At 44.7% G+C, this 23455-nt stretch overlaps 3 protein-coding genes across 24 annotated transcripts; 2 read left to right on the forward strand and 1 right to left on the reverse strand.

The window, feature by feature from the left end:
• Positions 1-233: 233 nt before the first annotated feature.
• Positions 234-2456, forward strand: LOC100119786 (dehydrogenase/reductase SDR family member 7). Its single transcript, XM_001603457.4, has 7 exons — positions 234-676; positions 1026-1178; positions 1261-1367; positions 1443-1682; positions 1758-1877; positions 1952-2118; positions 2197-2456. Exons 1-7 carry the CDS (start codon positions 547-549, stop codon positions 2270-2272), a joined length of 993 nt encoding a protein of 330 aa, XP_001603507.1. The 5' UTR covers positions 234-546; the 3' UTR covers positions 2273-2456.
• LOC100119758 (28S ribosomal protein S2, mitochondrial) lies at positions 2290-4024 on the reverse strand. The gene is made up of 3 exons (XM_001603431.6): positions 3329-4024; positions 3159-3248; positions 2290-3082 (listed from the first exon to the last, which is right to left on the reverse strand). Exons 1-3 carry the CDS (start codon positions 3363-3365, stop codon positions 2439-2441), a joined length of 771 nt encoding a protein of 256 aa, XP_001603481.1. The 5' UTR covers positions 3366-4024; the 3' UTR covers positions 2290-2438.
• LOC100119702 (catenin delta-2) lies at positions 3874-23260 on the forward strand. 22 transcript variants are annotated; one of them, XM_032600830.1, is made up of 18 exons: positions 3874-3967; positions 4988-5300; positions 11087-11165; positions 11568-11633; positions 12523-12564; positions 12678-12807; positions 13048-13330; positions 14047-14172; positions 14353-14412; positions 14497-15128; positions 15199-15586; positions 15908-15925; positions 16468-16802; positions 16883-17186; positions 17263-17401; positions 17641-17764; positions 18065-18160; positions 20452-23260. In XM_032600830.1, exons 3-18 carry the CDS (start codon positions 11134-11136, stop codon positions 20692-20694), a joined length of 3018 nt encoding a protein of 1005 aa, XP_032456721.1. In that variant the 5' UTR covers positions 3874-3967; positions 4988-5300; positions 11087-11133; the 3' UTR covers positions 20695-23260. The 22 variants fall into 22 exon arrangements, with proteins under 22 accessions (XP_032456721.1, XP_032456740.1, XP_032456719.1 ...); XM_032600828.1 differs by lacking the exon at positions 3874-3967 and adding an exon at positions 4396-4529; XM_032600831.1 differs by lacking the exon at positions 3874-3967 and adding an exon at positions 4396-4529 and having other exon boundaries at positions 20455-23260.
• Positions 23261-23455: the final 195 nt, after the last annotated feature.

Here is a 23455-nt window from a genome sequence, read left to right on the forward strand (position 1 = left end):
CTCGTTAAATAGCCCATCATCGCATCCCATCCATGAATGAAAGTCCGCGAGCGGTTGAATAGCCGCTGGCCAGGAGAGTAAAGTACAGTTCGATAAGCCTGTTCACCTCGTAAAATGGGAACTCACACGTACGCATACATGTCTATAATAGGCGTCCACACCTGGCGATGAGCGCAGGCGCTCACATCGACCCGGATAGTAGAGCTCGACGCGCGCCAATAAAAGCGCGGCGGCCGGGGAAAAGGTCGCGGTCATGACGACGAGCCTTCATCGGCGCAACAAGCGACTCGACGAGATGCGCGCATATTTACACCTTTGCGGCATTATCTAGTCTAGCGCGCTGCCAAGTGTGCGATAGACTCGTCGCTCAAACACCTGTTAGCCAATTTTCGTGCGGCGAGCGATAATTTAAATTTTGTTTATCGAATGGCTACTGGAACGCTTGTGCGTAGTTGGCTGTGCAGTTGCTGAGTGGAGAAGGGATATATAGTGCATTGGGGCCGCAGTATTTTGGGAGGAGACGCCAGTTGCGCTGCGCGCTGCACAATGGTCGTCGTGATATTCGCGTTCATCGGCGTCTGCCTGTTGCTTTACTATCTGTTCTACCTGGGGTTTGTTTGCTTCCTCGACTGCGATATCAAGCTGTTTTTCTATGATAAGTTTGGAAAGTCCGTAGGTAATTGAATTTGTATTTATTTTTTCGAATACGGTTTCATACAGCATGGCTTGCGAATACTGCTGCTTTTAATTAAAATTCTGGTTCTCATGATTCTGACGCGTGGAATTGAAACGGTAATATCGTTTACCATTTGCGAAACGCAGTCACTGATTTATTCAAGATCGTTAAGTTAATCCAGCTATTTCCAGTAAAAAATTTCTCAATTTTTGTTGTGATAAGATAATTAATTATACGGTTACGCAATGGATGCGTCGAAGTGCTTTTGTGCGATGAGATTGAGTCGTGGAAAAATCTTTTTACAATCTTCTCCAGACGTCCATAAAAAGTCTATACAACTTTTTTATAGATACTCTGAGCGGCAAAGTAGTATGGATAACGGGAGCTTCCAGTGGTATCGGTGAGCATCTGGCATATGAGCTTGCCAAAGGTGGATGCAAACTAGTATTATCAGCCAGAAGAGAAGCTGAATTGTACAAAGTCAAGACTAATTGCTTAGCAAGTAAAGTTACTTACTATTACAATATTTAAATACGGTTTCGCATTATTCTTGAAATTTGCATCAACATAACGTCGATTTTCAGTCAATCCGAATTTGCAAGATCATGACATACACGTCCTAGTATTTGACGTCCGAGCCATTGAATCTCACCAGAGAGTATTTGATAATGTACTCTCTACATATGGAAGAGTAAGAGATAATGTTTATCAAGCATAACAACGTTTGTAAGCATGAAAATTTAGTGAATTATTTTTAACTTTTCAGTTGGATGTACTAGTCAATAATGCTGGAAGAAGTCAAAGAGCTCACTGGGAGCAAATAGATCTAGCGGTTGACAAGGAAGTCTTTGATTTGAATACTTTTTCGGTTGTGCATCTGACTAGACTAGCTGTGAAACAGTTTCTGCATCAAGGGGGTGGCCATGTAGCTGTGACCTCGAGTTTAGCTGGAATTTTAGGTGCTCCGTTTTCTGCCTCTTACACTGGATCAAAACACGCCATTCATGTTAGTATTTAATTCTTGTACAGTGATTTTTCTAAAATCAAAAAATTTAATTTATTGAACGATTATTTACTTCAGGGATACTTTGATTCCTTGCGTATGGAAAAACTGACTTCCAATATCAAGGTGACCATTGTTTGCCCTGGGCCTATTCAAACAGACTTCCTTGCTGAAAGTTTTACCGAAAATGTCGGAGAAGTGAGTCTCTTGGAACCTTCCTCGTATTACCACTGTATTTGTTAGTTTTCTAAGATGCAAACAAATCATTTTAGAAATACGGACAACAAACCGAGATCGCGTCAAACAAATTATCCGCCCAAAGATGTGCCAAATTATTTGCATCAGCACTTGCCAACAAACTAGATGAAGTGTGGATAGGCCAAGCTAGCAGTCTTCAATTAACTTATGCAGTAAAGTACTACCCCAACGTAGCATCCTTGTGAGTACCACCATTATTTTATACTACAAAAATAATCAATACAAATGAAAAACTAATAAAAGATAATGACTATTCTAGGTTCATGCCCTACATAGGAACAACTTACATTCAGAAAATGAGGGATGCCAAAGTAACAGTGGCCGTAGAGCAGTAATCAAACTACTTGATGTAATAAATGTCATAACCATTCCATTTAGTAACTTCTGCCATATATTACATTGTGATAACATGTACAAGGTACAAAAAGGGAATTTTGTATATGTATATACTAATTAATATTATATTTGTAATGATTTTGTTTTGTTTTCTACAATTAAATATTACGTTTCTGTTTTATCTCTGACTCGAGCTTCCTTACCTAATAAAATAGCCTGCTTGAATAATTTACAATAAAGTTCTACGGCGCACGGCGTGTCGTCGTTGCCAGGCACGGGATAAGTTATAAGATTTGGATTGCAATTAGAATCAACAATTCCCACTGTGGGTATCAGCATTTTAGCGGCGTTGCTCACAGCCCTATGCTCCAGCATGACGGTATTTAAGGTGCTCAAAAATATACAAAGATCTGGTAACCTTGTGACCGCTCCAAATTCTTTCGTAGAGTTGGTGAATATACCTCCTCTCCATCTCCTCGTGTGAGCAAACTCTCCGCATTCCTTTGCTGTCTTCTCCACCAGATGAGTGTTCTGCGGATTTCTGCAGAGAAACAAGATGATTCCTTGGTTATAGGCTATATGCGCTGTGAAGTTCAGGGCCTCTCTGAGGAGTTCGGCTGTGTGGTCCAGATCAAATATCAAGTGTCCCATCCTGGATCCATAGATGAAGGGTCTCATGTGCTCATCCAGCGTTCCCTCTTTGTGTCCATAGTGCACTCTGGCATCGAACAAGTCTTTGACGGTGAACAACTTGTGCACTTGAAAGTAGTCCGGATGCTGCAGAGGGCTCAGCCTTACCTCCGTTGATTCTACCAAAAGATATTTTGTGCCAATTCAACTGGTCAACGCGAATAATCACGACGTAATAACAACAAATGATCTCACCTTCCGGCTGAATGTTAGGTTGTGTTTGCGTGGAAAGTTTCAAGCCCTGCACGGAGTTGGCACATCTCAGCAGGCCCTCCTTCCCCAGCACTGAAAACAGAAGAACCTCGATCAGTCACAGCCGAATTTCAACGATAAATATCAAGCTTTTAATTGAGAAAAGTAATCACGTTTATTTCTAAACACTCTCGCAACCGCCGCAGCCATGTTTTCGCTCCGGAGTCCACGGAACACGCACTAGCAGAAGATGCGCCGCCTTGGAGCCGTTCACGTCGCGCGATTTGGACAAGTTTTTTCCCCGTCCACCTTTCCACCACCACCACCACCACCGCAGCACGAATAGCCGCCACTTGTTTATTTACGAAACTCCTCCGCGACTCCGAAATCGAAATCGGAGCAGGCAAAACAGGGAAAGAAGCTTAAAGGGCCCGCGGCACGAAAAACTTTATTTACGTCGACAATCGCAACAACAATCAAGCGCGCGTAATCTGAAGTCAGTCGCGAGTACTCTCGGAATTAAAAATCTCTCACACACATTCATGTCACATACGCGCGGCGGCGGCGGCGGCGGCGGCGGCGGCGGCGAAAGGTGAGAGAACTCGGGAGTCGCGAGAGTGGAGGGGAGTCGGCCATTTTCGGGTCGCTCTCTCTCGTCGGCAGTGGCCTGCACTGACTATAGCGTATTTTCTGGAGTAGTATCACTACAGCGGTAGTACGGCGCGGCTGCTGTCGTACTACTACGTCGTCGTCTCGAGCAGAACCGCCGACGACGCGAACCTCGAGGAGTTGGTGCGACGCGCTGTGCTTCGGTATATACAGAACGCGACGTCTCGCGCAGGAAAAAACGCAAACTCCAGAGAAAGAGCGGCGAGCGAGTACACGCACACAGAGACACGCACGTTATAGATGTGCAAGTGCGCGAAGGAGTAGGAAGAAGGGCGGCTCGGTTGAGAACCGCTGCGCGGCGTTCAGTAGGGGCGTCGTTACTGCGTGTGCAATGTGTATCGCGTAGGCGTTGGCGGAGTGAGAAAGAGAGAGATAGAGTGAGAGAGAGAGAGAGAGAGAGAGAGAGAGACTGCAGACTCCTCCGGAGGATCACGTCGGTGTGTGTCTCTCTCCTGCGGCGATACGTGGCTCTCTGCCGAGAGGAAGACGGCGCAAAAGTGCGTTCAAGAGAGCGAGCGAGAGTAAGCGAGTCAACATCAGAGTAGTGCGCGAGTGCATCGGCCACGTAGGAGTGGAGAAGAGGCAGGGGTCGCGATGCCGAGCGGCTGCAGCAGCCTCGCCGGCAACGTGACGCGCCGACGACGGAGGCTCGCCGTCAGGCCCACATAGGACACATCGCACATACACGCATCCAACCGCTGTACCGTACGTTCGATTCTCCTTATGTACCATCTATATCCTTCTCTCTCTCTCTCTCTCTCTCGCTCCTGGGAACGCTCTTCCGAGCGCGTCAAAGAGAATGCTCCTTTTCTCTCTCCCTCTCTCTCTCTCTCTCTCTCTCTCTCTCGCGAGCGCTCGTACTACAGTTGTGCTCTAGGGAGACCGAAAGAGAGAGAGAAAGAGGAAAAGGATTCAGGTCGTTCCTTCCTTCTTCTCGGAGGCCTCGTTTCCGCGAGGCTTTTCCTATGTGTGTGTGTGTGCGTGTGCGTGTGCGCGCTCGCCGCGTACACACGCGCGCACACCTATATGCAAATGTTGTTTACCGCCGGTCCGAGAAAAATAATCTATATGAGAGCGGCTCCTCCTCTCCTTCTCTCGCGATATACAGCGTGTCTCCGCGCATAGGTGCGAGCATCTCGTCTCATTCTTCCGTGTGATTGCAGGAGCGGTATCGAGAACTCGCCATCAGCAGCAGCTAAGACGTGCGCGGATAAAACAAAGGGGCGTGGATGCAGCGTTCGTGAATCATCCTCGAGACAAGACGGACTTTTGTAAGGTGGAGGCGCATATTATACTCGGAACGTTCGGCAGTAGCGTATAACGTCATCGTCAGACTGCAGAAGAGAGAACGAGAGGCAGGACAGAGTGAGAGAAAGAGATAGCCAAAGGTGGAAAGGCATGTGACGAGGGGAAAGGAGTCGCGGAGGACAGGAGCTAGAAGAGACAGCGGCTGCGGGAAAAGCGCCTGTGGGAAAGGTAGGTGGCGCCCCGAGCGCCGACACCCCCTCCCAATACGTGTGTATGTGTGTGCGGGAGGCAGAGCGTATATGTGTAGGCATGCGTGTGGCTTATAAGAGAGATGGGATGGGTTTGCTCTGCGCTCCGTGAGGAGTTTTTGACAGCGGGATATGTGTTTGCTGCTGATGCTGCGACGATTGGATTGTTCAGAGAATCGCATAAGATTGAGAGGAAGTCGCAATTTGCCGCGTGTAATTTCGTTGTCAGAGTTAATTATTTATATCGTTCTCGAAAGGGATTTATACACACAGGCGTTGATCTCCGAGGTTATAAAACCGCACATGCATAGCTGCTCTCGGGAAAGAATCCAAGCGACTCGCCGCGCGCGCGCGCGCGCGTATATGTAATACATGTGTATAGGCAGCGCCGGCGGGACGTTATTATACGGCTATCGGAAAACCGCAAGGAAAGTCATAAGGAAATTGATGACACTTGACGGCTCTCTCGCTCGCTGTGCACCTCTTACTCTCGACTCTTTCTGGGACACAAGTACGATACACTCTCGTATGCACACACAGACCCGCATCACTTGTACGTCTTAATTCCGCCGATGTTGCTGCTGTGGGCGTCGCGTTAAATTTAATTTGCGCTCGATGCACCTCGTGCGAAATAAAAAAATAATAAGGAAGACGGAGAGAGAGAGAGAAAGGAAGCTCAATCTCTTTCCCGAAAGCCGTTCGCACGGCAGGTCCGCCGCGTATGCACGATTATTTTCTCAGGTTCTCTCGCGCCTCGGAATTACGAAAGTAGGACTCTTTAAGTAGGCTCACGTATGCGTCGGGAAGTGTGTGGGGGGGGGGGGATATATACGAGTTAAGGCATCCGAAAAAATGCGCACGCCTCGTGAAATCACTCGCTTTAATTGCCAGGGTATAATTGTTTATAAACAGCGCTGCCGCAGAGAGCGAGAGAGAGAGAGTTTGTTTGCTTTCGCGCGCACGTTTTCCTCTATATTTCTCCGGCAAACATCGCGCCAGCGTATAAATCGTTAAAAAAAAATGTACAAGCCGACTCTCTCGAAGCTCTTTACAATACACGCCGTTTTCCCAAGACTCGTCGTCCAGCCGGAGCTCTATAGAGAAAGAGTAGGGAGGAACAATTAAAAGCCTCGGAAATCTCTATCTCGCTCTCGCGAAAATAATGCCCTCCTCGTCGCCGTAACTCAAGAGCTCGAGGAACAAGAGTCGTCGCTCTCGCTAGAGAGAGAGAGAGAGAGAGAGAGAGAGAGAGAGAGAGAGAGAGAGACAGAAGAAAACGTCGCGTTTCCTGATGCGCCGCTTAGCTCCTTTTTTTTCGCCGCGTACGTATACAGTCGCGCGAAAATTCCGAAAGTAGAGCGCGTCTGTTCCGGAATTAAGATTCGTTCACTATTTTATTTTTCTAAAAAAAATCGAAGATCCCCCAGAGCGTCAGCATCGATTTCTCTGCACTACTCACACACATATAGAGAACAGCGGCGCGCATCGATTTCCTCTCTCTTCTCTCCTCTTTTTTCCGCGCGCGCGCGCGCCGCGAAAACTTTTGCATGCGCCGAACTTGGAATGGCTTTTCTTATCGCCGCTGCTCTGTTTCGTTTGTTCTGTAGGTAAAGGGAGAAAAAAACTTGCCGGAGTTGTTTTACGCGGAGGAGACACACACGCCGCGTAGACGGAAAATCGCGAGAAAGTTCAACTGCAACACATATAGCCGAGTGAGTGGATAAGAGAGTCTCGCGCGTTTTAATTTATGCGAGACGTCTGCGCTTCGCTATAACTTTTCTCCCGGAGACTTTCACGGAGATGAGGTGTGTAGATACGTTCGAGGGACGAAAAGGAGATTCGATAAGTGCCAAGTTGATGTCCGAGTTTTTCGCTACACATCGACTTCGGATGAAAAAAGAAAAAATAAATAAATAACAGCGGCGGCACTGTGCGTAACACGCGCGCTCGCGGCTAATTAGCTCTCGGAAAATCCTTGGAAAATTCAAGAGCCGCCGACTAGGAATCTATTTACCGGCGCGGCTCGCACAAAGGAAAAGCTATATCCAGCCTCCGAGCTGGAATCGGGTGTCCGCCGTGTAAGTAGTCGTGACGCAACCGCAAAACATCGGAAACGCGCGCCGGTTGTACAGCACAGTATTATATACGTATATATAGCGAGAAGATAAAATGAAGAGACTCGTTCATGCAGCTCCGTATAGAGCGCGAGGATCAATTAGCTCGAAATACGCTAATCGAGAGCAGCTCGCTTTATATATATATATATATATATATATATATATATATATATATATATTCAGCGATGAAAAGTTCGTTGGCCACTGACACACAGCTCGTCGGAAATAGCGCTTATCTCTCTCTCTCTCTCTCTCTCTCTCTCTCTCTCTCTCTCTCTCTCTCGAGCTGTATAATAATAACACCTCGAGAGAAGGATATCTCCTTCTTAGCTCTCGCGATGGGATTATAAAAGGACCTTAAAAGACGTCGTCCTCTCGTATAATCCCGCGGCGAGCTTCTGCGCACTTCCTGTCGCCGGCGAGAAATTATTAAAAATAAAAACCGCCCACCCTCTCGCATATAAAACGTCGCGCGCTGACTCGGCTGCACCTGCAGCGCACCATACAGTATACACGCATGGCGTACCGCAGTGTCGTTCCGCCACCTGCGGAGTGTAATTCGCGTCGCCGGTCCGTCTTCTTCCGCCCACGCGTCAGCCAGTTCTCGGCCGATAATCGTCGTGAATTTGCATCCGATTATCCCGTGCGCCGAGAAAAAGAGAGAGCTTTAAATAGCCCGGGCTGTTCGTGTGCATGATAATGAGAGATGCGCGCGGCTGTGTGCGCGTAGCTCTTTTTTTTTTCTCTTCTTTTCGCATGCCGCAGCAGTGGTTTATACCTTTTCCGCAAGGATCGATCGATCGGATTTATACCTCGGTTTTGCGGCTGCACGGAGAAAAAAAGGTTTTCAGCTTCGAAAACAATAACCTCGTCGCTCTTAAAGAAGAAATACTTACTACACTCATTTATAAAGTCCGGCGCAGCGTCGACGTGACGTATTAATAGAAGCATATCCACACTGGCGCACATTCACCTATACACTATCTCTCAGCCATCGCAATCACACATGATACACAGACACAGAAGAGCTTACGTTTCCGTTCACGTGCGGAGCGCACGCGTGAGGACGAGAGCGGCGGTCGATATTATATAGCGTATCCCGTGTGTGTGTGTCTGTGTGTGTGATGTCGTCTCCCTGCCGCCGATGCGGTGTACAACCGGAAATTCGTTTGTTTGATCCGCGAATTCGCTGTATATACTCCTCGCGACGATTTGAATATCTCGAGCGAGAGAGAGAAGCTGTGTGCGTAGCAGGAAATTTATGCGGATCTTCGCAGCGCGCGGATGAGTGCGCGCAGCTCCTTCCGAGGAATGCGCGCAGGTGTAGATTTTTGTTTTTCGGTACAGGAGAATATCCGACTTTGAAATCCCGGAAAATCAGACTGATGCCGTCACGCGAGACCAAACTCGGCCCTTCTCTCGTTAGAATTTCAAAGTCGCGTCTTCCCCTCTCTCTCTCTCTCTCTGCCTGCATATACACGGAGAGCGAGGAATGAAAAGAAAACCGCGAAGGTCATCTCGCTCCCCGGAATATATAGAGGCGCATACAGCTTCTTCCCGGGGACATTAGTCAGAGAGAGGCTTCTCGCGCGCCGGCAGACGCTTATCTACCCAGAGCAAACAAAGGGGGCACACCTATGGCTTATCTTTCTCGTTACTCCTCTATATGCGCCGCTCTCTCACTCTGCGGTGTATGATACTCACGGAACTAGACTCTCTCTCTCTCTCTCTCGTCCCTCCGAACAACCTGCGGTTCGTATAGCTCAGCTCTCTCAAAACTCGAAATGCTTATTTCGTCTATACCAGCCTCCCACGACGACGTTTAACGACGCATTGTGTGTGTGTGTGTCCTCCTGTCTAATGCATAGCGGCGGTTAATAAGTCAATCCGTGCCAGCGCCTTAACGAAGTGCTGAAAGCGCAGGTCGTGTAACGACGGCTAATTGCGATGACCATTAGTAAATACGAGTAGCGAAGAATCCTCGCCGACGTTGTCGTTGCGCGAGGCGCTTCATTAAACAAGGACAATAATTAGTCGCGTAGCTGGTGAAAAGCGTCACGGGACTCGTTAATGTCTGATCCGGTGACGAGTTGGACGATTTTTGTTGTTGTTGTTGTTGTTCTCACTGCACAGGGCTGGCGGATCGAACGATGTTTTGCGCCCCCCGAAATTTTGATTACACCGTGGGTGGGCGGACGCATCGCTGAATGAATTTTCGTGTTATGATTTATTACCGGCGATTCGATTTTTTCTTTCGCTTCCGACGGCAACTCGTAAACTAGTGCGTTGCGAATATGTTTGTCGAAGAGAAAAGAGCCGAGAGCGTTTTTTTTTTTTTTAATATCTCAGAGCCGTTCAAAGCCCTCCATATCCGGGTTTAATCTCCCGGCCATTCAGCGCGCATTATTCATCCCGATTCTCGCCGGCGACACGTGCGCACCGCTTAAAAGCACGTGAAAAATCCTTCGAGGCGATCTAAAAAATCTCGATATGAAACACGCGCGCAATCTCGAGCAGCCCAGGCTCGATCTTCCCTGCACGACCCCCCTGTATATACCTATATAGACGAGCTAAGCTATATATATAATGCACAAAGTGAATTTCGTCGATTATCCGAGACACGTGCAGCTGTAGTCGAGGGTCAGCTAGAGAGAATGTAATCAGCTCTCTCGGTTTTTTTTTTAGAGAGGTGATGATGTCCTGTATGCGCGCGACGCTTGGATTTTGATGTTAGCTTTATTTCCAGTCGCGGTGTGTGTGTGTGTGTATACGTGGATCGAACCGACGAGCGAGAGCTCATTGAGTTTCTGTCACACGCCTGTCCGCGAGAAGCACACGTATTGCATGCTTCGTTTATAACGCTCGTGGGAGGAATTATGTCGGATGACGCTATCTCGTATTATACTCGAAAACAGATATGCAGTATACGCTATTAGCCTAACCCCGTTCCAGAGCCACATCGCTGCTGCTGCGGGTTTTATCTCTCTCTCTCTCTCTCTCTCTCTCTCCAGACGCGATTTCATTCATCCGCTCGGCCAAACAAGATCGCGTACCGCGTGTGTATACAGAGAGAGAGAGAGAGAGACGAAGCAGCTGTCCAATAAAAGAAAGCAACAGCTATTAGCCCGAGATAAGACTCGACGTGAAAGAGCAGTATTCAGCTCTTTCTCTTTTCAAACCCGAAAAACTCTTCCGGACAAAGCGCCGCCGCAAGAAAATCCAAGCGGATAGACACGAATCGCCCCCGACAAATTCCTCGTCTCGCCGAGCGATTCCGCGAGACAATGCGTATCGTAATTTTCGCGCGACTTCCGCTTTATTATACACGCAACGCCCGGCGTCGGATTGATTTTACACAGGGACGCGTGGAGTAACAAACGACGCAAGTTTGGGAAAGTTTGACCGACGTTCATTAGAGCGAGTTTGCGGCGTGTACGAGGATCGATTGAAGCGAAAATTGAGCCTTGTGCCGGGGAGATGTTTCTTTTTTGGAATCTGCGATGTCTCGGAGTATGTTGTACGGCAATTTCAGGCGAGGAAGTTCTGATGTATGCGCGCTTGGTTGAGAGAGTGAAAGTGTGTGGCGCTTAGCGATGCTGATACTCCTGAAATTTGACTAACGATCTTTTTGTTTCCTCCTCTGTCGCAGCTGGACCTGTTGTGTGCACGTAAAGGCTGAGCGGAAGAATCGCGGGCATGTCCAACAATCAGCTGGTTGATTCTTGTCTGTAAGTATATATAGCCTCGTCGCTTCAACTCTGTCTTGATATACGAATATACTTCCCGGAATCAAGTGTTTTAACTCTCGATGGACCTATTTTTACCCCATTTTCATTCACTGCACAACCCCCCTTCTCTGTACTCTATATAAATGTTTAAAACTTTATACGTGTCTCATCTGACTGTTATGCAATCAATCATATACGCCGACTGCGAAAAACAAAGTTGATCCGGTGCATTTAAAATTACTAACCCGCTGACGCGGAAGTCGCTTTTGAAAGATGTAACAATGATATCCGCCAATTAACGCACTCGGGCGTGGAGTAAAAATTCGGCCCACGAAATGCAGCGTACACTATACACGGCATCGGCTTCAAGTAATAACGGCTCTGAATTTATACATATACCAGGCTGGTGAATCGGCGGATCGAGCAGAGGCAGGAGCACAACATTACTCGCACTGAAATCACGCAGAGGTGACTAACCACTACGCCGACAAACTCGCTTTTCTCCTCATTCGTGCCTGTGTCTCTCCTTGTATATAGACTAATGCACGTGCTGCTGTTGTTATTCCTGTGTGTGTGTGTGTGTGTTTTTTCTTTGTGTTGTATATTAGTCGTTTTCTTTATCGACGACGCGGTATGACGCGCGCGAGAGAGAGAGTGAGATAAGGCCGGTGACAAAGAGCCACTGCACGCTGTGGATTTGGTCATTTTTAGATGCAGAGGCTGACGCAAGGCCGCGCGGAGCGACTTTTTACAGTGATCACGATTATTTTTAGCAGTATCATATCGTTGGATTAGATTTGTCACCCCCCCCCAAGGCACGGCCGATCGTTATTCACGTTCACCAGTAACAGCTGATGTAGATTTTATCCTCGAAGACTGCACATCCATTATATACCTGCAAAGTCCCACAAGGCCACATCGCATCTCCTCGACAATGTGCGATAGTCTCGATGACTATAACGGTGAATTATGCACGCCGATGGTTTCGAAGCGCCGAGAAATCTCTCACGACGCGACGCACTACTCTCCTAATTACCTTTTCGCGACTGCGGCAGCAGCGACGAGAGTAATGTGGAGCGAGAGCGGCTGCTTTTTAATTATTCCGATAACCCACTTCCGGCTCCATTATTCGCCCGTTTGCGCGGGCCGCCTATTCTTCTCTCTTTCTCTCTCTCTCTCTCTCTCTCTCTTTTTTTGCGCCGACGAGACCCGACCCGATCATCGCGGCTTTGTAGTGCTGCTCGTTTGATTCGCACGTGTACTTTTACACGCCTATACGCGTATGATCATCATTATTACGTACTATAGCTATTGTAGTGGTAGAAGCTAGAAACTGAATTATTTATCTGCTCCACAGACGCGTCCTCCAGGAAAAAGGCCCCGACATGCCGCAGTACACGTGAGTATATATACAGCAAGCCATATATAGAGCGTCTCTATAGACCGTCGGCAAAAAGCGCAAATGATTCAGACGGTCTTATTTATTTCTTTGCGCTGCGCGCGTCTGTGCAGAGGACAAGGTGACACCGATTATCACGGGAGCAACGGCCAAGCGGACACGCATTCTCTGCATTCTTCCCATCTATCGGTGCAGGATGATCCCCTGCTCATAAGGACACACAAGCAGCAAACCTCCCAGCAAGTACGTATATGTCATATCCGCATTTGACTGAAATTTCGATTAGAAGAAACACACACGACTATAGTTCTTTCACGAGATTGATCGAGGGATTCACGAGAGCGACGTTATAGAAACACGTGTTGGATTCGCGATTGGTTTATCGGAAAACGATCCGTTTTCCAATACTTCGACACCTCGCTGTTTTCAATCATAAATATTCAACCGAATACCACAGACTAAGAATGCGCATTCGATTTACAGGTGACGACGGTGACGAAGGTGGTGCGGGAAGTGTCACACATGGAGCCGGACCCAGGCGCCGTGAGCTACGTCTCAATGCCGCTGATGTCGCAGGACTACCAGCACGCGGACCCGCGCTACGCTGCCGATCCCTACGTCGTCAATTACGACCACTACGACCCGTACCTGGGATACGCCCCGCAGCCTGGCTACCCGGGCCCCCACGGTATCTACATGCCTCGATCACATTCTCCTCATAGCCCCCATAGTCCCTCTGAGCACAGTCGCGCTTCTCCGCCACATGGTATGTCATCTGCTTCGTTTTTCTTTTCCTTATTTTTTTCTTTCTTTCGGCTGATTTTTCTTTCTGTACACGCGCGAGCGCGCGTCCGCTCGTCTCGTCTGCTCGCGACAGAGCCGAGGGGATGCGGGATATCGACTTTATGAACTCCTTAGTTTCGTTACTGGTTTGATTATTTTGCAACTCACCGCGACCTCACCTGCCATTTGACGAACTCTTATGCACCTCCATTGTACATTTTATCCGTTTTACGTTCGTTTTGTTATCGTTACGTTTTTGTTCGTCACGACCATTAGCTGCTGCTGCTCACATTTCCACGAGATAAGATGACGGTAAAAAATAAAGAGATTAAGAAGGGCACGTTTTTTTTTTTTTAATATGTAAGCTTGGAGTTTTCGTTCGCTTCGCAGCCGCACAGAGCCGGAACTATTCGTCTCACTCAAGCGTCGCGCTTTCGAATAGTTTTGGCGCATATGTATGCAGACTCTTTTTGTTCGTTTCGCTGTACCTGCATATCACGAAAGTAGAATCCCGTAGCAATGAGCACAGGGTGCTTTGATCAACCAGGGCTATTGAGTCGAGTTTTCTGTCTCTTTCTCTCTCTTTCACTCTGTATCTGTCTGTTCATTGTTTATGAAACAAGCAACCAACTCACAACAAAACAAAAAAAAAAAATGAAAACCGCCAGAATTTTCCGCTAAGCCATTTTTTTCTCTTAGAATATTTGGGAAAAGGAGCGCCGTTCGTCGAGGGGGGTTACAATGATATAGATCCAGGCTTGAATCCTGCTTTGCAAGATCATTTTCGCATCACTCCGAGTCCCGGAGGCCCCGGAGATCAATATGGTACATTTTTCGCTAGAACATATATCGCTTAACGCCCTTTTTCACATATACTACATATAGTACTCTACTGTATACTTTATACATATGTATATTTATATAATGCCAATGCGCCACTGCTCGCTGTGCGATTATCGCCTCCATTAGCACTCCTTAATACTCTTCTCCGTCTCGCTCTTGCAGATCAAATTAGTAACTCGTGGAACATGGACGATTCCGGCGAGCCTTCGCAGCACCCGATCGGTGAGTATTAGTAGGCCTCGATGCCTGATGCGATGAAGCGAGTTAGATTCAAAACTAACGACATATGGGTTCTTGTCATTACAGACGAGGGCAAAGTGGGCTACGGCTACGTTTCCCCGTCGCCTTATGGCCCGGTCGGCTACGGACCCGTCGTCGGAGTGGGCGGTGGCGTACCCGTGGGTGCCGACGTCTCTGGCTACGAGGACGGCGTCGTCGGACACGTACCCGTGGGAGCGATTCCGAGCGCAGCTATGTACGAGGAAGAGGTGCACCTGCAGCGACTCAAGGCCCGCCACCCGATGGTCCCGGGCATGGTGAGCCCCCTCGACGACGACCACAAGTCCATGCGCTGGCGCGACCCCAACCTCTCCGAGGTCATTGGTTTTCTGAGCAACCCCAATAACATAATCAAAGCCAACGCCGCGGCGTACCTGCAGCATCTCTGCTACATGGATGATCCTAACAAGCAGAAGACCCGAAGCCTCGGGGGCATACCACCGTTAGTGCAGCTGCTCGACTCCGAGAACCCGGACGTATACAGGAACGCTTGCGGCGCCTTGAGGAATCTCTCGTACGGAAGGCAGAACGATGAAAACAAGAGGGCCATCAAGAACGCCGGGGGTGTGCCCGCACTCATCAATCTGCTACGCAGGACCTCCGATGCCGATGTCAAGGAGCTCGTCACCGGAGTTTTGTGGAATCTCTCTTCTTGCGAGGTACGTGACGCTCCAGTCTTTTGTATGGCTTATCGCGTAACACGGGATGCTAATAAAAGTTTGTTTCCAGGATCTGAAAAAATCCATTATCGACGACGGGGTTACGATGGTGGTAAACAACATAATAATCCCACACAGCGGCTGGGATCCTAGTTCGGCGAGCGGCGAGACCTGCTGGTCGACCGTATTCAGAAACGCCTCAGGGGTACTGCGCAACGTCTCGAGCGCCGGCGAGTACGCGAGGAAGAAGCTGCGCGAATGCGACGGCCTCGTCGACGCCCTGCTCTACGTCGTGCGCTCGGCCATTGAAAAGTCCAACATTGGCAACAAGATCGTCGAGAATTGCGTGTGCATCCTCAGGAATCTCAGCTATCGCTGCCAGGAGGTTGAGGATCCCAACTACGACAAGCATCCGATTCAGTCCAACGTGCAGAACAGGGTAGCGGCACCCACCAAAGGTGACTTACATTTCTGGCATTTAAAAATTGTCGCGTGTTTGGGAGTGACACTCGAGTTTTGAGCTGTTTTTTTTTCTCTAGAACTATTTTGACCTGTTAGATTTTTTCGTCAAATGTTTGTGTCCATGAATGTAGACATCGATTGATGCGATCGGTTCACTTTGTAGACTTACACACTGAATTTGAGAACGTGTCGAATCTTATTTTTTCAATTAGAAACACTCCACATCACTCATTTTTTTTTTTCAAACATTAACAAGTAGCTCTTGAACGTGTAAATAAATTATTAGTATAGATTAAATTCTGTTTCAATCTTTTTAGCGTACAGTCTATGTCAAGGTAAGACATCAGCCGCAGTTAAGAAACTGAACTTCTTTTCTATCAAAGCATGAACTTATTTTGATACATTATATTTTTATTTTATTTGTTTCAATAGTTATGTATCTAAGGTTACGGCGAAAACGCTAGTTCTCGTTTTCACCCAGCATTAGAGTAGCTCGAAAACTTAGCCATTTATACAATTATACATAGAAACACTTTAATATTAGGTTGAAATACGTTTACAGCTTCTTATTGTTAAAATAGTGCATTTTACATGCTGCCTGCTTTTTGAAACCTCTCTTACACCAGTTTCCTTTAAATATAATTACTCTGAAATATTTGAATATACTCTCATCTCATAAAACATCATATGCGTGTGTCGAACAATGTGAAGTCCATAGAATCTTGTTTGTAATCATGCTGTATCATCAATTTTATTTCACCATAAGGTTCATGCCTCCCGTTGACCGTATTTTATTAATCGCCAGAGATTCTTTTATACTTACATATTCTATATTTCTCAAAAGCGCTGACTAAAGAAACATTTTTACAAATGACAGTCCTCAATGGTTTTGTCCTAGGCGAAAATTTGGGATGTTTTGGCGGCAGCAAAAAGAAGAAGGATGGCCAGCCCGTGCAGAAGGAGACCAGCATGACTAGAACGACTAGTCCGCGAACAGAACCGGTCAAAGGAATGGAGTTACTTTGGCAGCCTGAAGTTGTCCAGTCGTATCTAAGTCTCTTACATAACTGTTCAAACCCCGAGACGCTCGAAGCTGCCGCGGGTGCTCTGCAAAACCTGGCAGCTTGCTACTGGCAACCGAGTATTGAAATTCGGGCTGCCGTCAGAAAAGAGAAGGGACTGCCCATTCTCGTAGAATTATTAAGGATGGAGGTGAGGACTTCATCTTATTACGATTGAAATATTAAATCCTCTTACGAACTTCAGATTGAATGTCATGAATTGAATTGCAGGTCGACAGAGTCGTATGCGCTGTAGCCACAGCTCTACGGAACTTAGCTATAGATCAACGCAATAAGGAACTTATAGGAAAATACGCGATGAGGGATCTCATTCAGAAATTGCCTTCGGGCAACAACCAGCACGATCAGGGAACGAGCGACGACACGATTGCAGCTGTTCTCGCGACCTTGAACGAAGTTATTAAGAAGAATGCAGAGTTCTCAAGGTCGCTCTTGGACGCTGGTGGAGTCGAAAGGCTCATGAATATTACGCGACAGAGGCAAAAGTACACACCTCGAGTTCTCAAATTTGCTGGTAATTAGGCGGATCCTTATCGACGTTCGACGCGTAATTTTGCGCACGCAACGTATTGACAATGTGTCTGTTGTAGGTCAAGTCTTATTCACAATGTGGCAGCATCAAGAATTGAGAGACGTGTACAAAAAGCACGGGTGGAAGGAGCAGGACTTTGTGACAAAAACCGTGGCAGCTAGAAATTCTGGTCCCAATTCACCTAATAACGCAAACAGGTAGGTTTATAATAAAGGAACTCTTCGAATTTCGATACTCTCGCCTAATTCTGATTAATTATGTTCTTCTATCAACGTTATTTTTAATTTGAATTTTGAGTTTATTTGTTTTGTTTTGTTTGGGACTCTACTTTTACCTTGAGTTTTTTTAAGTTTCTTACGCTCTCGTTTCGACGGAACATTAACCTACGTAGAGTCCCACATTAATTTTAAGAAACTCGATACTATGTTCAAAGTAGTTATGATTGCAGTACATTAAACCGGCCGATGGCAAGCCAAGGCAGCACGAGATACGAAGACAGAACGATCCAAAGGGGTACACTCAACTCTAATAATGTTGGGCGACCCAACATCTACCAATCGGTAAGTGAGGATGGGAAATCGACTTTAGCATCTAACAAATAACACTGTTCTCTTGAAAATGACGGCACAGCAAGAACTCTTATACGCAAAAAAAAAATTAACGAAAATTAACTCGCCTCGCCATATAATACTTTCCTTGACACTGGACTATAATAACATTCTACTGCAAAATTAAAACCTCTCAACGAACAAATGCAACGAATCTTTCTTGACTCTTGAGACAACAGAAAATAAAAACAAAGACTTTTGCATTACAATTGAAAAGTATTATAGAAAGAAATTTAAAATTGTGTTCGACAGCAAAACGAGGAGATCGCAATGTCAGATATGCAGTATCCAAAACAAGGAACTCACGCGGTACCTGCTGGAGGCGTATGCGTGTTTCCTACGAATTCAGTAAGTCACTAGACTGTAAAACGTGCGCAGTCGACCTTGCGCTAAGGTGGACGTTAGCTAATTCACGCGAAAAGACTAATATTAGTCGGAGCGCATAATCTCAAAGCTTTTGGTAACGTGCTAAACAAGAGAAAACTGAAAAAAGTATTAACTTGAGTATTATTAAAAAAATTCTCAGTAATATCGATGACCATTAAACATCACATGAGCATTGTTTCGTATTAATTCTTTGACTAAATGGTAGGGACTTTTTTGTATAGTCAAGCAATCTTTGATTTATTTACACTTCTACGTTTTAAACTTTTACGGACTTATACACGATGGAATATGCTACGCAAAAAGCATTTTTTAATTAATAAAAAAATATATATAAACAGACAAAAAAAATATATATATATATATATATATATGCGCGACATGAGAAAGTAGTAGTTATGTATTGCAGTTATCACACTTTACTCGCACTTATAAAGACATCTCTTGCACGATGTACTGAAAAAATATAGTATGAATAGTTGATCACAAAGCAGGACACGAAAAATCTAATATATAATGGATGGTGTAACATATGTATGCTGCATTATGAACAGTGTATAAACTAAGTCAATTAAAGTATACACCTGAAACTTTGCGTTCGCTTGATGAACAAAGAGCTCGCAGACAGGTCTCATCGAAATTAAATAGCCTCACTGTTACAAATCTCATTCGCGAATATCCGGTGTACTCTGTTTTTTCCTGTACTTTCTCGGATCATTAATTGCGATTGACTTTTTATACATGCAATTCGTAATGAGTAGCCAGTCCGGTATGTTTCTATGATAAAAACGGATCTAAAGACTTTCTGGAAATCTCAGACACACACACACACACACACACACGCAAACACATTGCAATGTATGCATAAACGCAAAATTCTTCGAGATACTCATTACCGTACTTTTGTATGTGAACATTTTGTTGTTATTATTATATAACACTACTATTTGTGATCGACATTAAGACTTCTTTTACAATTGAACGCTTCGGCAATAAGGGCACTTAAACATGAATAGTTTACTAACAGTAGTTTTGTAACATCAATCGTTAGATTGGACCAAGCAATATTAGTTTAAGCCGGTGATGATAAACTAGGCTTCCAGTTAAGATGTACTAACAAGTCTTCTTTTCGACAAATTTTCATTTTCGAGGGCTTCCGTTCTGTCCTAGCACACGAACAACCACAACAAAGGCTATAAATCGTAGGCAACACCAGGAATTTTTACAAACACGACAAAAGCACTTTCTAAGTGAATTTTAAGAAACAAATACACACCACACAATTTTATAATTGACAATTTTAAAAGGCCCTATAGGCGACACTTTAAAAACTTCGAGATACAAGTGTGAAGTGTAAAGCGTGTGAAACTCAAGTATTAAGGATAAAGAGAATGATTTTCAACAAAAGAAAAGATCTTGGTTTCTATTTTTCTGAACAACGTATGAAGGTCTATAGCAAAAGCGAGCATGCAATACACCAATTGTATATTTAATTTACACGTTTATATACGAGCTAAGTTCTTTGTAAACATCACCTCGGCGATGAATTGCTATAAGCAAGCCTAATACGGGGCTTTGAACACAAAAGAGAGAAAAATATAAAAAAAGTTTGTTCCAGAAATTTTACCTGCGACACGCACAACCACGAGCTGCGTGATATAATTGTACATTGAAAATATCAAGTATTTAGTAAATAAAGGAAAAATTATCACCCAAACTACATCTTGTTTGTCATGAATGATTCATACTTGATTTTTCTTTTACATGGCCTATTACTTTTGCATTTTGTCTGTTGTTGTTACTATTATTATTATGATTTTTCTTTCGTTTCTGCATTTGTACATTTATAATTTGCAAAGCCGTTGTCGCAGAGTGAAGTGAAGTATGGTCAGGCGAGTTGAGCTACGAAAAAAAGCCGATTCAGAGCCCGAGAGCCCCACCCCCCGCCGAATCGCGCGATTTTAATTGCCGCCGACTCGTTGTAACAATATATTATAACAGTCCGGGAGCTTTTACTTTTTTGTAAGCTATTTCTCGCATATTGTTTAATCGGTATCAAGCTTCCGGACTTGTATAGAAAGTAAAGTCAAAGTACCTAAGAGAAACAGAGATACATCGCTGTAATCGCATAGCACTTTAACTATAAGCACCGTCACAAAGTATGTAAAAATAGGAAACGAAATCGTTTAAAACTGTACAAACAAAAGCTCCGAGAAAGACTAACTAATCGAGCCGTTGACTTGTGTGTGTTGCAGCAGCCGAAACCCGGTGAGCCGCTCTACGCGCAAGTTAACTTGGAGAAGAAAAAGAAACGGCAGTACGAGCTGGGGGTGGCTCAGGCGGGTGGCGTGGCGGCTCCGGGCGCGGCGGCTCAGGCTCCAACCGCCGGGGGCGGCTCCCAGTGGGACGGCGGCGGCGTCGCTCAGGACAACCAGGCCGCGACCGTCAACGTACCGCCGAACTCCGCTGCCGTTTCGGCCGGCGACTCCTGGGTCTAATCTTCACACGTCCGCTCAAGACATGCTGAAGAAGCTTCAAAAGAAGAAGATGATGCATACACAGGGTCACACACCACATCCGCAGCGCAGTAGTCAAAAGGCACCAATGGCTCTAATACGACCTCCTTTTTTCATGGCACAATTCTAAATTACGTAATTTTACACAAGAGACACACACACACACACACGCGTAGCGCTACGTTTTTAAGCTCGCACACACAGACACACACAATGACACGTGCATACGTACTGATTGAAGGTATAGAGGTATTGAGCATATGCATGGGGTTGCGTGCACTCTGAGGGCTTGGATTTTTTTTTTTTTTAAGGGGGTGTGATGAAGTATTGAGGAATACCTACCTTGCCGGTGTGTTAATTTTGTTTAACTTCTTTAGATCCGACGAAATATGCTGTATCTATTTTGTGTCTTCCTTATCGACGTGAGCAATCGATCGAATATTCTTTGATATCTATGACAGAAGCTTCAAGAAATTTGACTGAGGGCTATTTTAAGAAGAGTGGAAGATACAATGCAGATACTTGTGTTTCGAACGTTTAAGTCGGTAAGGTCGAGAGAATCATTGTTACTATATGATCCTTTAAAGACTGTGCAATAACAGAGGATGATCATTATTTTTCCAAATGACTTATTGTATTAGTATCAATGAAACTTCGTCTCAGAGTGAACGCAAGGACGCACGCGCACACGGAAAAGTGCGTCAACATCGGTGCGTCCGTCCGGATCACGTGTTATAAATATTATATATACAAGGCTAAAAGTAAATATATATTGTACGAGGACGAGATTGCACGTGCGTAGTATATAGCGAATTATGTTATATAACTGTGCAAACGATGCATCGCGTACGAAAAGGGAATGAACTTTCAAGGCAGTAGGTGTGGCAGAGAAGACGGCTAATTCTCACACGAGCTACCCCACCGCGAAAAGTCGAGCGTGTAAGACGAGGCGACGAAACAGCAAAGCTGCATTTTCATTTTTTTATTTTATTTAGCTCGTTTTTTATCGGTTTGTTCGCGAGCGTTTCGTCCCTCGGCTTTCTTCGCTCTCGTACACACCGTTGCTAATAATATTAGTGTTGCGCATAATACATGAGACGTGTATATCGAAAGCGATTAACTTAAAAAAATACTAGCTGGCATACCAGATTTGTCGCTAATTTTATCGGAGATGAGAACGAATAGTAATTAGTAATATTATGGTATTGAAAGAGATGGCCCATGAGCGTAAATGTTATATTATATCTTGTTCTATTTCGCAAATAATATTACAATAGTTAATGAGTATCTGAGAGATAACTAATCGAGAAAAAGAATATGTATTATTGATGAAGAAGAAAACGTAATCGAAGATCACGTTTTTATATATATTGTGAAATTGCATTTGTCGTTCGATGCAATACCGTCAATTTAAAAAAAAAAAAAGATAGCAAAGAAGATGAATAAGAAACTTCACGAATTTATTATTGAAAACATTGAGATGAAATTGACCTGTAGTAGTTGAGCGAAAGGTTTTCTGTTGAGAGAATTATCAATATATATATAGATTTTATTGAGTGACGTAGAATCCTATGAAATTATTTTTTAAGTTGATTGTTATAAGTAGGGAATGAATGTAATATGTTCGAGTTAATTGTGACGAAGCGTCAGACGCCGATGTCTCTGAAGAGTTTACACACAAGTTTTTTACTCATGACGTAATACACGGTGACTAGATTCTGACGAAGGTTTAAAATGAAATTATGATATACACCAAAATATTATATGATAAATATATAAGATAAATAAAAAGTGTGTTGTATAGATTTAAAAATTATTATACGAAATCCGTACAATGCATTGACTTTTAAAATTTCAAGTTCGACAACCACACGACCTAATTTTTCGATAAAACGTCTACACCGATTCCGATATGGATGACTTTTCTTTGCTTCATGTGATAATCTGACGATCTTTTTGCAATTGTCTTGCAACCCCAAAATTACGTATGAAAAAAAAATTAAGTGGCGCCGGAAAGTTAATAGATACATGAAAAGTTTTCAAGCTATATACACTGTATACACACTTAAAGTAACAAACAGATAACTATAAAATCCGTAGTATTATCCTGATCGTACCGTCTTTTGACTGGTCAAGGTTTTATATGTGCTTCTCCTTTTGTATTTTGTAAACTGCGTTTATAATTTTCTACGAAACGACTGCTTAAACTCATGTACAGTAGACCGAATGAAAGCTCAGCATACGAGTGAGCAGAAACAAAGTATTTCGAATGTCGGCATCATGTAATTAAGCCCGATAGATATCGCAAGAGAAAACAAAACGAGAGAAAAAAATAGAATGGTCAAGGGACACAGAATCTTTCGGAACATGTGAAAAAACACATAGCGTACGTAGTTCTTCAAGATGAAATTTCCATGTCAGACTTCATTGTTTTGCTTCGACGGTTTTACTTTAACCAACTTGTACACCTTTTACAGCGAATTCACGTTCTTGGAGAACTAAAACGTATTTCCCAGCGATTATAATAAACTCTACTACGACTAATGTCTATCACCGAATTTTTAATATCGTAGCTCACCTAATACAATTAACACATTCCAATTGCGTCTTTTCATCCGTCATTTTGTATAATAAATACACACAACATGTACAGACAATTTACGGGCGCTTATCTCAATTCGACGGTTTGTTGAAACAAGTTTTTTATACACAACCTTCTGACTTTTTATACGGTATATGTAAT

Source organism: Nasonia vitripennis, chromosome 5, assembly GCF_009193385.2.
Source record: "Nasonia vitripennis strain AsymCx chromosome 5, Nvit_psr_1.1, whole genome shotgun sequence".
In the NCBI taxonomy this organism is placed as follows: Eukaryota; Metazoa; Arthropoda; class Insecta; order Hymenoptera; family Pteromalidae; genus Nasonia; species Nasonia vitripennis.